Source organism: Mytilus galloprovincialis, chromosome 14, assembly GCF_965363235.1.
Source record: "Mytilus galloprovincialis chromosome 14, xbMytGall1.hap1.1, whole genome shotgun sequence".
Taxonomy (NCBI): domain Eukaryota; kingdom Metazoa; phylum Mollusca; class Bivalvia; order Mytilida; family Mytilidae; genus Mytilus; species Mytilus galloprovincialis.
The window spans coordinates 54,470,236-54,485,993 of NC_134851.1; the positions used below are offsets into that span (position 1 = coordinate 54,470,236).

Sequence of the window (15,758 nt, forward strand, 5' to 3'; positions counted from 1 at the left end):
ATTTTCAAAGAAATGTGGGAGAAACTGATTAGTCATAAGGAGATCATCAGTAGAATGTTCATATAACATTAGAGAATTGGCTACTGTGTAGGTTGTCTGGAAATGAATAGGTTCTAGTGGAACAGTGGTTGCCAATCTATTTATAGGCTCTTAGGAATCAGTAGTTTATGGTCTATTTATAGATTCTGGTGGATACTGTGTTTTACAGTAAGATTTAGGGTCTGTGGAACCAGTAGTCTACAGTCTATTCATAGAATCTTGTGGAATTAGTAGTTAACAGTCTATTAATCTGGTTACATTTTTAGAATGAAAAACTTCCGCGCTTCATACAAAATGTTCTTTGGTCAACACCTTTACACCCCAATAAATTTACAAAAAGAAGCATTCAATTCTTAAATAAATGGAAAATTATCACTTTTCTTTTACTTTAGGCAGTCCAGGGATCTTTCCATTTAGGTTTCATACTGTTACTGTACTTCTGATAAATTATCTTTATAGACCTTATATTGGTATTAAAAGCCATGATTTTGCTAACTGTACCAGGTATATTTTAAAAGCTCTTCCTAATGTGACTCTGTAGATATACATAGGTATAAGTAGACAGAGATCTTTTTAAAGCTAATTGTGTGATGTTCAGGGGGTAATTTTCTGGTACCTAATACATCAAACAGATATATATTGTGATAGGATAGCACACCTGCTGGTTTATTATCTACCTGTAATTATTTGCATGAATGGACATAGGCCAGTAAATATATTTCTGTGTTAAGCAGTGAACTATCTTATGTTAATAACACACCGAATTGTATAAGATTGAGTGTCTTACCAAACAGTAAATACCTGAAGATTCTTTTTTTGATGCGGACAATTCTGTGAATTACGATGGACATGCAAAATTTTGAATCTTAAAGAAAAAAAAGGCAGATAATTTTACCAATTAGAACTTAAGTTTTGGAAAATATTCAAGCCAATCAACTTGAAGGAGCAATATGAAAATATTCTTGTCCCATTTTACCGACCGTGCAAGGGCTGTATAGCCAGTCAAGGTCGTTAAAAACTTCCATTTGTTTGTCCCATTTTATGGTTGTCATGTCTTAATTATGTCTTTAGTCTTTGGAGAATAAGTGTGAGCTTTTTACTTTTTTTGTTCAATTTGTTTGCTTCTTTTATAGACTTGTGGATTTAGAGCTAAACATGGACACTCCTAGCTTCAAAGTCATAAAACTTTGGAATCAGATGATTGTACTCTTACACTGAAATCAACCAATTAAAATGTTGGTTTTCCTTGTTTTTAGCACCATGTTCGTGCTCTTAGCACTAAGCAAAGTTTTATGACTTCAACCCCTTTTGTTGGAGACTGTAGTTTGCCAAGTGCCCTTGTAAATGTTCGTCATCAGATTGCTGCCCCTTAGACATATAATCCTTATGTTTTACTACAACCCATGTTGTGATATGTGGGCTAGGTCATAAATCATCATGTTTTTTATCTGGCCTAACATACTTTCATTTTCTTTTTCTATTACCCATAGAAATAGTAATCAACCTAAGAAGTCGATCTTATATTACTTATATAAGGGTTGACGAAAATACTTATGTTTTATTTACATGACAAATATTTTATCTGAAGTGTAAAGGTGTACAAACATACATAAAAAGTAATTGGGAAAAGTCAGTGTGGGAGAGATATACAAATATATGTTTTATGAATATACTGATGAAATTAAATATGGGAAGTTATGTATGCTTTTGAATGAACAATTTAAATTATTGGACAGGGTTACTGGAGCTGTATAAATATATTCACCTCTTTCAAAAAAAGTTATATGGCATTAATGTAAAAGAAATTTAGAGATCAAAATTTTAGTGGCAAATACATTCTTGTAAAGTTTGGATCAAAGAGAGGAGTAAAATAAATGTTAGACAATCATTAAAATCTAAAAAACATGAAGGATTGTGAAGTTAATTATCAATAGAAATGTGCAAATAACACTCCAGCATTTTTCGTTCAATTAAGTTTGTGGTTTTATCGAAAAGAAATGAATTGATATTCTGCATGAAAACATGATTCTGCAACCAGATGGTGATACCTGTTACTCATCTGTATCAAGTGGCAGTTTATGCTTACATAATGATGAGCTTTAGAATCAAACATTTGATTGACCTTGATTGACTGAAGAGCAGAAGATAATTTCTTACCTGGAATTTTTACAATTTGATGAAACATTATCCCAACCAAGAAATGAAAATGAGAATTAATTAAACCTGCTTCAGTTGAATCTGATTCAACCAAATGTTTTTGATTTAACTTGTAGGCTAAATATTGATCAAAAAGTAAAAACGACCAAGAAATGTAACACATTTTCTGTTGTGTACATTCCTTAGACGTTACTTGGTATAGATTTCTGTATTTTCCTAATGATATTATTATGAATTAATACGAAAATGGTTTTGTGGTGATAGATGCGGCAATTTAACACAAATGAACATCTCTTTTATCCAATTGCCGAGTGTTTGTTTATTTGTGCTTTTGTTCTCAGAGCCAAGTTGTGAAATTAGTGCATCGAGAAAGATGAAGAAGTGAGATTTACCAGTTTAAAAATTTGAAATAGATAGATAACTTCTGCATCCTTAGTGATGTATAGTATTCTTGGTGAAGGCATGTTTTTATAAATATTGATGTGAATTATATTCATCTAGAAAGCTATGAGATCATGTAATAAAGCCGAGAGAAAATATTACAATGTATGGTAGAATGATACAATTCTATCCAAATGGATAATTAGGAGTCTGAACTTTTTTATTCATGAGGACTCTGATGAAATTGGGAATGTATTTTTCATGTTATACCATTCATAAATACTATAAGTCGTAGAAAAATTAAAGTGTGATAAATTAAACAGTTTTATAACCTGTAATTTACGGCAACCAAATTTTGTTATGTAAAGGATTATTTGTAGTGGAGGAAATATAAAGGATATATCAATATTAGATACATACGATCTTTCGTGGGTAAAGTTGATATTTTGAGTGTTTTGTGTTTCGTTTTACTGCGGAGAGTGGGTCAGATTGTTCTAACTGTTTGTGATCTTTATATGATATCAATTAAATATTGAATTGGATCAATTATAGGAAACATATGAAATATTACTACAGTATTGATTTTCAACCCCAACGTGGAATTCTAAAAATAGAAAGTCAATTGCATACTTGAGTGAGAAATATTTTAATTGTGATGAAGCTTAGAATGTCCATACTTCTTAATGAGGAAACAAATCATTATATATATGTCCAGTAGTGAGGACAATTTTCAATTGGTTTATGATTAAATATTGTGTATTTTGAAATGAAATTTCAGAAAATAGAAAGGATATCCCGTGTTTTTGAAAAGAGGACATGTATTTGTTAAATACGAGATTAAGGAAATGCAGAGAGATTAATCATTGTTATGAAATTAATTGTTTAGTGTGTTAACTAAGTGACTTAGTAAGCTGTTTTAAATTCTGATAATTCATTTTGAATTTATTCTAAGTGCCTTACAATTCAGAAGTTTGGATTAATTCACTAAGAAGGATTATACAACATAATCATGTATTTTGTTTTGTGAAAAAGGGAAATATATTCCATTTACAAAATGACACAACTTGTTTTCCATGCAACTAAATTCCATTATGTGAAGTTATTGGTGTTTCGATTGCTATGAGTTGGAAAGATGCATTTAGGTGATTGCTATAGATTTGCAGACGTCAGGAAGTAGATTTTAGTGTAGTCATGTGATCATCATGTGACTTACAGAATGTAAAACAAAACATATTTTTCTATTTTCTTGGATGTACATATTTGTTGGTTATTTCAAATAACGTTTAGTAGCTTAATACATTTTTGAAGGAAATTTTGACAATGAGGCGATTTCGTAGAAGAAGTCGTATGACATCATCGTCCTCAAATTCATCCATTACCTCCAGAAACTTTGCCCAACAGCGGGCAAAATTGTTTGACAACATGCCAGACCACACAAACATGATCTTTATCATGACTGTTGCCCGATTTGTGCTGGCCTTTCTCCTGATAGCAAGCTGGATACTACGAATATTAGCTTATATAATACTGTTCATAACAATCTATTGTATGAAGTTCTTTGACTTTATGGTTTATCTTTTTCACAGGGTCTTCAGTACGGAACCAGATAGAATCAACCAGAACCCAGACTACACTCATATAGAAGGTAAGTCGAAAAGATGTCTCGATTATCACAAAATGCCTGGTTTATTATGTAAGGGGTTGTGCATCCATTTGTCTGACTTTCTATATACCCACCACTCCTATACCCCTTATCAGAATTGTATTGAACTTTCAAATAACCTTCACCTTATAATGCCATTGTTAAACCATTTTATTTTTTATCCAAATTATTTTTGGGATGCTCCTCAGCAAATCATATAAGATTTACGAGGTTAAGGAAGGTAAGGGGTACCCATTTTGTATCTACAACTTCTCCAAAACCATTTATCTGAAAAATCTCAATCATTTTCAGAATATTAAACATATATTGCATTTGTGCTGCTACATTTTTATTTAATTTTTTTATCTGGATAAGTTTTGGACTTTGAACGGAACACAATGGTTTGGGCTACCATTTTGTAAGCTTTGATTGTAGTACATGTTAATGTACATATTACAAATGTTTACAATTTTGTTCACCAAATTTAATATCTTGTTATAAGCTTTTGAAGTGATTTATAAAAAAAATTTAGATACTGAAAAAAACCCACCAAATAGAGTCTTTTAAGCCATTAGAAGGAGTCTACTTGTCTGCTTTTAATTTTGCTTGAGGAAACACTCTACTCTTAAGAACAAAATGTTGAGGTAAGGGTTTTAAACAATGGTCTTCCTTAACAAGCATTTCCTGAGAATTGTAAGGACCATTATATCCTTTGAATTGATCTTCTGGTAAAAGTAACAGAACCTTAATCACAGGCAATCATAAGTCAAGAGAGGAAATATCTGCCACAAAGGCTAGCTATTGCTGCTTCAAATTGGCCTGCCGTAGATTTACTGGTCTGGATTGTTTGGTTTACACATCATGCACATAAGTTAGATAATTTTATGGTTCTCGCCATAAGCATCTATGAATTAGTTCCCTGATAATGTTTTCCTTAATTCCAAACCAATTCCTAATGATTGATTAAAAATTCTTAAATCCAATCAAATAAAAGCTATAAAAAGGCACAATGTTTCTATCCATTCTATGTATATAAAGATGAATTGATTTTAAATAAAGAAGTATTTGTTGGTTTAGTATCTTATTGAAATTATAGATACTATAAACAAGAGGGATAATTTGGCAGACTTTCATCACACAGTTGTCTTCTATCATATAGAAGTATATATAAAGATGTTGTGTAATAAACTCAATTTCACTTTATGATATGTTACAATCATGTAAATTTCACACCAAAGAGCAAAAAGACCTTTAAATATAAGGGCAAAAGATGAAAGAAATTTCACATTAAAAACACTGATAGACCTCAGTCAACTAAGTTTTCTAGAGTTTTATCTCAGATTTTTAAAAGCAAACTTTTACCCAACCTTCAACCAATATATGATATTTTCATCAATCTTTGAATCCAATTCTATGAATTAATTCTAAATAAAGAAGTATTTGTTATGCTTCAGTATCTTATTGAGATTTAAGATACTATGAACATAGAGGGGTAATTTGGCAGAGATTCAGGAATATACATCTTTTATCATATAGAAGTAAGGATATTGTGCATTAATCTCAATTTCACTTTATGATCTGTTTCAGGAATGTTAATTTCACACCAAAGAACGAAAAGACCCTTTATACATAGGGGTGAAAGATTAAAGGAATTTTATAAATTAATGAAGCTGACTATATAGTATGGGTATTGCTCATTGCTGCAGAAATATTGACCAACAATGCTTTAAATCCTCAACATCTGAACATAGTTGGAAGGGGGGATCTAGCAATTTTAAAAGGGGGTGGGTTTCAACCATATGTCCCCATTCAAATGCATCGATCGTCCCATAGAAAGAGGAGGGTTCCAACTCCCAGAACCCTCACCCCTGGATCTGCCACTGGTTGGATAGTTGTCTCATTGGCAATCATACCACTTTCATATTGATGAATCTCAGTCAACTAAGTGGGGGGTCTCATGGGGGGTTCCGATCCCGGATCCCGCTTACTATTTTGTCAGATTCCCGTATCCCGCTTTCACTATGTACTTAAGCAATTCCTCATTTCCCGTTTTCACGACACAATAATTTGACTTTCATGCTTACAAAAAATCGGCAATCCCGCTTCACCCTTCAACCCCAATGAGACCCACTAAGTGTTCTAATAGTTTTACCCCAGCACTGTGAAACCAAACTCTTACCTCACCTTCACCCAATATGTAATATTTCCATCAGTGTGTTATGTACTTATCAATCAGTACTGTCAGTTAAAACACAATTAACAGATGCCTCATAACATTGATGTTTGGTAACACATTTGTCAATACAGTAATACTAAGTTGGCTTGAGATTGTACTCTCTCCACTCCTGCATGTATGCTGTTTGGAGCCAATGCCCAAATAAATGCTTATAGTATATTTCAGAGAATAACACAGAATTTTATCTGTTTATTAATAATATCAAATGGGAGCATTTATCAAAACAAACAATGGTGCCTTGAACTTGAAATGAAATATATGAGCTTTTGCTCTGTTTTGAAGGCCTATATTCTAAGAATAAATGTTTTTAATGACTACTATTTACCAAAAACCAGCCAACTACCGATGGTACATCAAACATTTTACCATAACATTATATGTATAATATCATGATGTCTCAGGGCAGTGGTTATCCTATTTTTTTCAAGTGAAAAATATTATGCTGTTTTATTCAAAATCCAATTCATATAGAAAAGTCTACTAAAATACTTCAATATGGAATAAACATGTGTTTAAGACCCATTGGTGACCTTCAGCTGTTTTCTGCTCTTTTGGTTAGGTTGTTCTCTCTTTGACACATTTCTGATTTCCATTCTCAATTTTATTATTCCTACTTTTCCTTCATGATTAATTGCAGTCTTATTTTGCAGTCATGCTTCTCAGAATTTATAAGAAGAGAAATTCCAATCCAATTTTATTTAGTTTTAGACATGACTTTATCAGTCAAGTCAGGTGCAAAATAAGCAAAAGGTACTCTATGACATTGTTAAAAAATGTAATCATGTAAATGAATGCATGGTCAGTGACAAAAAGCAGTACTGATTTAACATTAAATAGGATTTAAAGAAAAAATAGTTACAGAACTTAAGGTGCTATATGTTTTAACAGTATTTTTAAAAGTTTAAAGAATAAGAATGTTTTATTATTCCAATCAAGGGCCCTTGATGGGCAGCATAACATGTACACATAACACAATACATCATGATTTGTAACAGAAAATTAACCTGCTGAAAAAAGAAAGAAATAGGGTCAATGCTTAGATGGCAACACCTTTGTTTTGGCATCTTGTAACTTACAGGTTATGCAGGTGTTAGTAAAATCCTTTTGTTTCAATCAATATCTGTTACTGTATGAATAAAAACATATTTCAAGTATAGCTAGGTTAAGGTTTGATTGATTGTTGGTTGCTTAACGTCCAGTGGCAAATATTTCATGCATATTCAGGACGACAGCTATGTTAAGGAGAAAGCAATGCAATGACACATATATAGCTGCTATATTTTTTTGTTGTGTTTGTGGTTAGGTTGCTGTCTTATTGATCTTTTTTAATAATTCATACATTAATTGGCCGCAATTAATGCATTGATGCAAATAAATTTTTGATATGTGTACCGGTATGTTTTTTTATGTGATTGGGTTGCTGTCTAAAATATAATTGATTAATAATAAATGAAGGTAGATGAAATTTATCCACCGAGTTTTTTCATAATTCATATTTACATTGGAGAAGTAACAAATATTTTGGTTTAATTTGGCTTCCAATTTTGTGACATATATAAATACTTTGATGGGGTAATATTCTTTCCATATAATCATTAACCTACCTTAATTCTATGGTATGTAAGTAAGTGGTTGTCCAGATGTTCTGTCATAGGAAACTTGTTGTTTTTATTGTAATTTTATGATGAGTAAGTCTGGTAAACTTCAAAGAAGACAACAATAACATTAGGATTATAAGTCAGCTAGTTAATTGGTCATGAAATAATGTTTTGCTTTTCTGAAAATGTTTTTTCCAGTCCATGTAATTAATTAGCAGAATTAATAGACTGAAGCCTCCCTCAAATTCACTATCAGTATTCTGGATAAATGAAAAGTTTCCCCTGACACCGTATATTTTCTGAAACAACAGTGTTTTCTCTAGAAGTTTGTTTAGGGAACGATTGTGGTCATGGATTTTTAAGGGTTGGGCATAAGGAAATTTCAAATTTCAAAGGATATGGGTCTACATCTTGGCATGTGAACACAGCCTTTCATTAGCCCTCTAGGGAAATCGTTGTGTAATTTATATCAATATGCACTATTATTGGATGAATTCTGTAGATTTGCCTGACCAATGGAATTTTTGTGCATTTTTTCGCTAAATATGTAACTCACCTAAAGCCTTTTCATTGACTTTCCTGTGGATATGATTGTTAAGTTAAGACATTTACTTGTAAATCAATGGAATTTCTCATTTTCCAATCTTTATAGAACTTAAAGTTGTACACATCTCATAAGAATTTAGATTATTTACCAAATTAAATGCTTTGATACATTTTTGTGCAAAGAAGTTTTATTATATAATTTTAAAGCCACTTTGATTAAATGCTGTAGCAATGTTATAGTTTAACTTCTTAAAATATGAAAACTTTGCATCATGGGATGCTTGTTTATGTGAAATTATGGGATAGGTCAATCCTTTTATGTTCCATTTATTGAATCCTGCTGATAATACATGATAGAAAAAGGATATGGGGTATTTTTTCTTGACACAAAATCATTACATGCACAGCAAAAACACACAAAAATTAAAGGAACAGGAATAAAAAGTAATATCACAAAAATACTGAACTCAGAGGAAAATCCAAACGGAAAGTCCATAATCACATGGCAAAATTGAATGACAATACACATTAAAAACGAATGGAAATTAACTGTCATATTCCTGACTTGGAATAGGCATTTTCAAATGTAGAAAATGGTGGATTAAACCTGATTTTAAAGCGCTAAACCTCTCACTTTGATGACAGTCTCATCAAATTCCATTATATTTACAATGATGTGTGAACTAAACAGACATAATAAACAAAATAGTCTAAATATGGGTACAGCAGTCATCGAATAAATGATTTTCAATAAAAAAAAAAATCCACTATTTAAACCATTTCATAAGGCTTACCATAAATTTTTTCAAATTTCCTGATTTCAATATAATTGTTACATACTATGTCAAGTGGTTCATTTTTGTAAAGTTTAACTTTTGCTATTTCTAGTGCATTTTTGTTCTGTTTTACATGTTTATTTCCATCGTTCTCTTTTCCCCTAAATAAACTATTTTATAGCAAATTTTGGTAGAAGTAAATTATAAATGTCCTGGATAGCAACTTTTCATGGAACTATGACAATTAGTATTCAAATGATACTAGAAATTTTTAATAAAGCATGTGACCTCTTTTTACTTTAGGGAATAATAATAATAATAAATTTGTTATTTAAAGAGGGTAAGCACAGTTACTTACAATTACTAATCTTCCCTGAGGCCCTCATATACATGTATACAATACAAGTAAAAAAATAAATAAAAATAAAAAAATAATAATAATATGAGAAAAAAGCAAACATACAACATATAAACACAATTGTATAGACATAATAGCTCAATGTACATGTACCATGATTAAAAGATATAAAAGAGTTACAGATTGCATGTAGTGACTATGACTCTGACTATATCTTTTAAAACAATTGTTTTTCCAAACTACTATTTGATTATGTCTTTAAACACTTTTTGATCTCAAATAAACCCTGTATAACCATACAGTAACCCTATCTTTGAAATGAACTTTGTCTGGTAAAATCAGTGTCTTCTAATGAAAAAGAGTGCATCATTCTAGTGAGAGGTTTAGCTAGCTATGACACCAGGTTTAATCCACCATTTGATACCTAAGAAAATGCATGTACCAAGTCTGGAATATGACAGTTGTTATCCATTCGTTTGATGTGTTTGAGATTTTGATATTGCAATTTGATGAGGGACTTTCTGATTTGAATTTTCTTTGGCGTTTGGTATTTTTGTTATAATATTTTACTTGTTCTTAAATTTTATGTATAAATAAAAAGATAGAATATACAAATCATAGAGAGAAAAAGTGTTCAGTTCCCAATCTTTTTCTTGCTGAAAGATGATTAACTATTGGCAAAGTCTTCTGGGATTACATAATGCTAACAAATTACAAATTTTCATAAAACTTGAATGTAGAATTATTTTGAGATAGCGGTTAATTAGTCTGCTGCGATGCTGATGTCGTAACGAGCAGGCATAACATAAACCTGGATATTGTTCCAATGTGTCGTGCAGTCAGTAAAATCAGATGTGAATTTTTGAAAATTTTCCAAAAATTATTTTTTAGCTGCCTATACTACATCAAACTTTTATTTGATAAAAGTGCAAATTTTTAAGATAGTTAAGATAGGGAATTTCTCAATATTTTTATCGTGATATAATTCAGGTATTAAAACTAGTTTGAAATGACCCCTTGTTTTTCACAAAGTCATGACTTTGCTTTTAAATGTTGCACTTGAAGTATAGGTATGAACTATATATTTGCTTCAGAGAGAATACCTTGTTTATTTTTACACCACAAATTGTTCATGTGTTGATATATTTTTTTGCAAATGGTCCATTTTATTAGCAGAAATTATACTATTTTCCTTCTCATTGAGTTTCTGCTATGGTTAATCTGGATTTGGCCATCAAAATTCTTTATAATACATAGTTGTTGCTTCTTAAGTTCAACTATTTCTACATTTATTAATGATGAGCAAAATTCTCTCTGTATTAAAATATTTGAAGATACAGAAAACAAAATTGTATTAAAATTTTTGAAGATACAGAAAACAAAATTGGTTTTGGGAAATCCTAGGATAGGTTGACTAATCTGCATAAAGCAGCTTCATTCTTTGTATAACACATTACCTGTAAACAACTTCTTAAAAAGTTCTGGTAACAGCTAATTAGAACTGACTGATGGCAAAATATAGTAAATACATCAACAGTAAATTCTGTACTCTTATATACAGTGTATACTATACTCTGTATGACCGACAAAATTTCAGACAAAAGTTCAATCAGTCGAACAGAATTTTTTTGATTTTAAGTTGAAAATATAGAATTGATCAAATTTCTCTTTAGGTCAGATGAAGTCTAAAAAAAGTTTGCCACAGACTGTCTTAATATTGAACACTGAATTTTTCTAAAAAAAGAAGAAAGAAAGAGGGGAGGGAAAGGATGCTAAACTGGTTTGTGTTATTACTGTGTGTCACATTTTTCTTGGGAACTTCAAATTGAGGGTCCCAGATATCCAAATTGTGTATCATTCTGTTACTCTTTCATGCCAATTAGATAAGTTACACAAAAATTTACAAGAATGGTAAAGTCTTGAGTCAGCTGGACTGAAGATAATGATAGTCATATTCATACTGTTGACTTATACACCCTTCTTTGTATGCCCAAAATTGATTTTTTTGTTCTTTAGATTTAGCTTGTATCAACAAAATGATGATTACCACAAAACTTAGATCAAGTTCGAAATTAGGTGTTGTCACTTTTATTCTTTATAACAGTTTATCAATCCACATGACATATGTTTCTGCAATTGGTATAGGCTAAAGACTGAAAGTATGAAGGCTAGAAATGTTCATTCATAGCATGACAACAAGGTAAAGATAGAACAACCTTAACATAACTTATGTAGTTGCAACTTTTATTTTGAAAGTAACAATTAAAAATTCATTTAGGTATGGAATAATACAGTTAAAATGTAATGTGTGTTTTTTCTTTCTTCCAGGTGTTCTTCACCAGTTAAATGAAAGTAGGTCACAGCTAGAGGAACTGTGGGCAGCAAGGAAAATGAAACTAGACTTGTGTTTACAGTTGAGATTGTTTGAGAGAGATTCATTAGAGGTAAACAAAATGAAACTAGACTTGTGTTTACAGTTGAGATTGTTTGAGAGAGATTCATTAGAGGTAAACAAAATGAAACTAGACTTGTGTTTACAGCTGAGATTGTTTGAGAGAAATTCACTAGAGGTATTATTAAACAAAATGAAACTAGACTTGTGTTTACAGCTGAGATTGTTTGAGAGAGATTCACTAGAGGTAAACAAAATGAAACTAGACTTGTGTTTACAGTTGAGATTGTTTGAGAGAGATTCATTAGTCAGGTAAACAAAATGAAACTAGACTTGTGTTTACAGCTGAGATTGTTTGAGAGAGATTCACTGGAGGTATTATTAAACAAAATGAAACTAGACTTGTGTTTACAGCTGAGATTGTTTGAGAGAGATTCAATAGAGGTAATAAATTGTAAAACAAATAAAAATATTCTGGTTGTATAAACCTCTTTAGCCTTTTGGATGCAGTTACTTGTACAGTAAAGTAATTTATATATGTTACATTTGTATAGAGATTATAGGACATTTATATCTATACACATTAGTATAAAAAAATAGAATCCCTTCTCTAACCTACTTATCATGCTTAAGTGGTTTTAACATTTTTTTTTTGGTTAAGGTCTTGACTTTGGGATGGTTTTGTTGTGTGCCCAGACCTATATTTTGCCTTGAATTGACCAATCGTTGGTTTCTTAATGTCCAACTTATAAATTTAAACAATGACTCACTTTTCTTAATCTTCAATATTTGATTGATGGGTTGGTGTTTATTGCTACTTTCAACACTGTTGTGCTATTTTGTGGAGGTCCCTTTTTATTAGCTCACCTGGCCTGAAGGGCCAAGTGAGCTTTTCCCATCACTTGGCGTCCGTCGTCGTCCGTCGTCTGTCGTCCGTCGTCCGTCGTCGTTAACTTTTACAAAAATCTTCTCTGAAACTACTGGGCCAAATTAAACCAAACTTGGCCACAATCATCATTGGGGTATCTAGTTTAAAAAAATTTGTGGCGTGACCTGGCCAACCAACCAAGATGGCCGCAATGGCTAAAAATAGAACATAGGGGTAAAATGCAGTTTTTGGCTTATAACTCAAAAACCAAAGCATTTAGAGCAAATCTGACATAGGTAAAATTGTTTATCAGGTCAAGATCTATCTGCCCTCAAATTTTCAGATGAATCCGACAACCCGTTATTGGGTTGCTGCCCCTGAAATGGTAATTTTAGGTAATTTTTGCTGTTTTTGGCTATTATCTTGAATATTATTATAGATAGAGATAAACTGTAAACATCAATAATGTTCAGCAAAGTAAGATTTACAAATAAATCAACATGACCAAAATGATCAGTTGACCCCTTTAGGAGTTATTGACCTTTATAGTCAATTTTTAACCATTTTTCCTAAATCTTAGTAATCTTTTACAAAAATCTTCTCCTCTGAAACTACTGGGCCAAATTAATCCAAACTTGGCCACAATCATCTTTGGGATATCTAGTTTAAAAAATGTGTGGCATGACCCGGTCAACCAACCAAGATGGCCGCCATGGCTAAAAATAGAACATAGGGGTCAAATGCAGTTTTTGGCTTATAACTCAAAAACCAAAGCATTTAGAGCAAATCTGACATGGGGGTTAAATTGTTTATCAGGTCAAGATCTATCTGTCCTCAAATTTTCAGATGAATCCGACAACCCGTTATTGGGTTGCTGCCCCTGAAATGGTAATTTTAGGTAATTTTTGCTGTTTTTGGCTATTATCTTGAATATTATTATAGATAGAGATAAACTGTAAACATCAATAATGTTCAGCAAAGTAAGATTTACAAATAAGTCAAGATGACCTAAATGGTCAGTTGACCCCTTTAGGAGTTATTGACCTTTATAGTCAATTGTTAACCATTTTTCCTAAATCTTAGTAATCTTTTACTAAAATCTCCTCCTCTGAAACTACTGGGCCAAATTAATCCAAACTTGGCCACAATCATCTTTGGGATATCTAGTTTAAAAAATGTGTGGCGTGACCCGGTCAACCAACCAAGATGGCCGCCATGGCTAAAAATAGAACATAGGGGTAAAATGCAGTTTTTGGCTTATAACTCAAAAACCAAAGCATTTAGAGCAAATCTGACGCGGTGTAAGTGTTTATCAGGTCAACATCTATCTGTCCTGAAATTTTCAGATGAATCGGACAACCTGTTGTTGGGTTGCTGCCCCTGAATTGGTAATTTTAAGGAAATTTTGCTGTTTTTGGTTATTAGCTTGAATATTATTATAGATAGAGATAAACTGTAAACAGCAATAATGTTCAGCAAAGTAAGATTTACAAATAAGTCAGCATGACCAAAATGGTCAGTTGACCCCTGAAGGAGTTATTGCCCTTTATAGTCAATTTTTAACCTCTTTTTCGTAAATCTTAGTAATCTTTTACAAAAATCTTCTTCTCTGAAACTACTGGGCCAAATTAAACTAAACTTGGCCACAGTCATCATTGGGGTAACTTGTTTAAAAAATGTGTGACGTGACCTGGCCAATCAACCAAAATGGCTGCCACGGCTAATAATAAAACATAGGGGTAAAATGCAGTTTTTGGCTTATAACTCAAAAACCGAAGCATTAAGAGAAAATCTGACAGGGTTTGATTGTTTATCAGGTCAAGATCTATCTGCCCTGATGTTTTCACATGGATCGGATAACCCGTTGTTAGGTTACTGTCCTGAATTGGTAATTTGAAGGAAATTTTGCCGTTTTTTGTTATTGTCTTGAATATTATTATAGATAGAGATAAACTGTATACAGCAATAATGTTCAGCAAAATAAGATCTACAAATAAGTTTACATGACCAAAATAGTCAATTGACCCCTTAAGGAGTTATTGCCCTTTATAGTTAATTTTTAACATTTTTCATTAATTTTTGTTAATTTTTAGAAAATATTTTCCACTGTAATTATTGGGCCAAGTTCATTATAGATAGAGATAATTGTAGCAACAAGAATGTTCAGTAAAGTAAGATCTACAAACACATCACTATCACCAAAACACAATTATGTCATGAATTTATCCGTGTCCATTGTTTAATATGCACAAGACCAAGGTGAGCGACACAGGCTCTTTAGAGCCTCTAGTTTATGGAGGAAGTCGAAGTGCCACTGACCTTCAATACTAGTCAATTATTTATAGATTGCAGTCACTTGCTCCATCCACATGAAGGATTCAAACTCAGACTAGCAATACAGAAATTCTTAGACTGCTCAGCCACTGAGGCCCCTTAATCTTCTATCCACATACACAAAGCTGTATATTTTATATAACATCTATGGGATAATAATCTGCTATCTTTATATGAAAAAAAAAGATGTAGGTTCCAAGTACTTTAACAAAATGAAAATAAAAGTGCAAGAAGAGAGAGAAAACTTTACATCTTAAGGTCAAGTGCATGAAAGTAATAACTTGTGACATCTCCTTTAAACATAAAAAAAAAAAAAAAAAAAAAAAAAAAACATTCATGAAGTATAGAAGAAGCTTTGTTTTACTGGCAAAACAGTTGTTTATACTGAAAAAGATATAAAACAAAATTATATTTAGTGGTAAAGTAGTGTT

General features: G+C 31.7%; 1 protein-coding gene across 3 annotated transcripts in view; it reads left to right on the forward strand.

Moving 5' to 3' along the window:
• The window catches only part of LOC143059516 (triple functional domain protein-like), a 243,653-nt gene that overhangs the window by 40,723 nt on the left and 187,172 nt on the right, over positions 1-15,758 (forward strand). For all 3 annotated transcript variants that reach the window (XM_076233031.1, XM_076233027.1, XM_076233030.1), the window contains exons 17-18: positions 4,164-4,222; positions 12,062-12,240. In XM_076233031.1, coding sequence (XP_076089146.1) covers positions 4,164-4,222; positions 12,062-12,240 — 238 coding nt within the window. The remainder of the gene's footprint in view (positions 1-4,163; positions 4,223-12,061; positions 12,241-15,758) is intronic.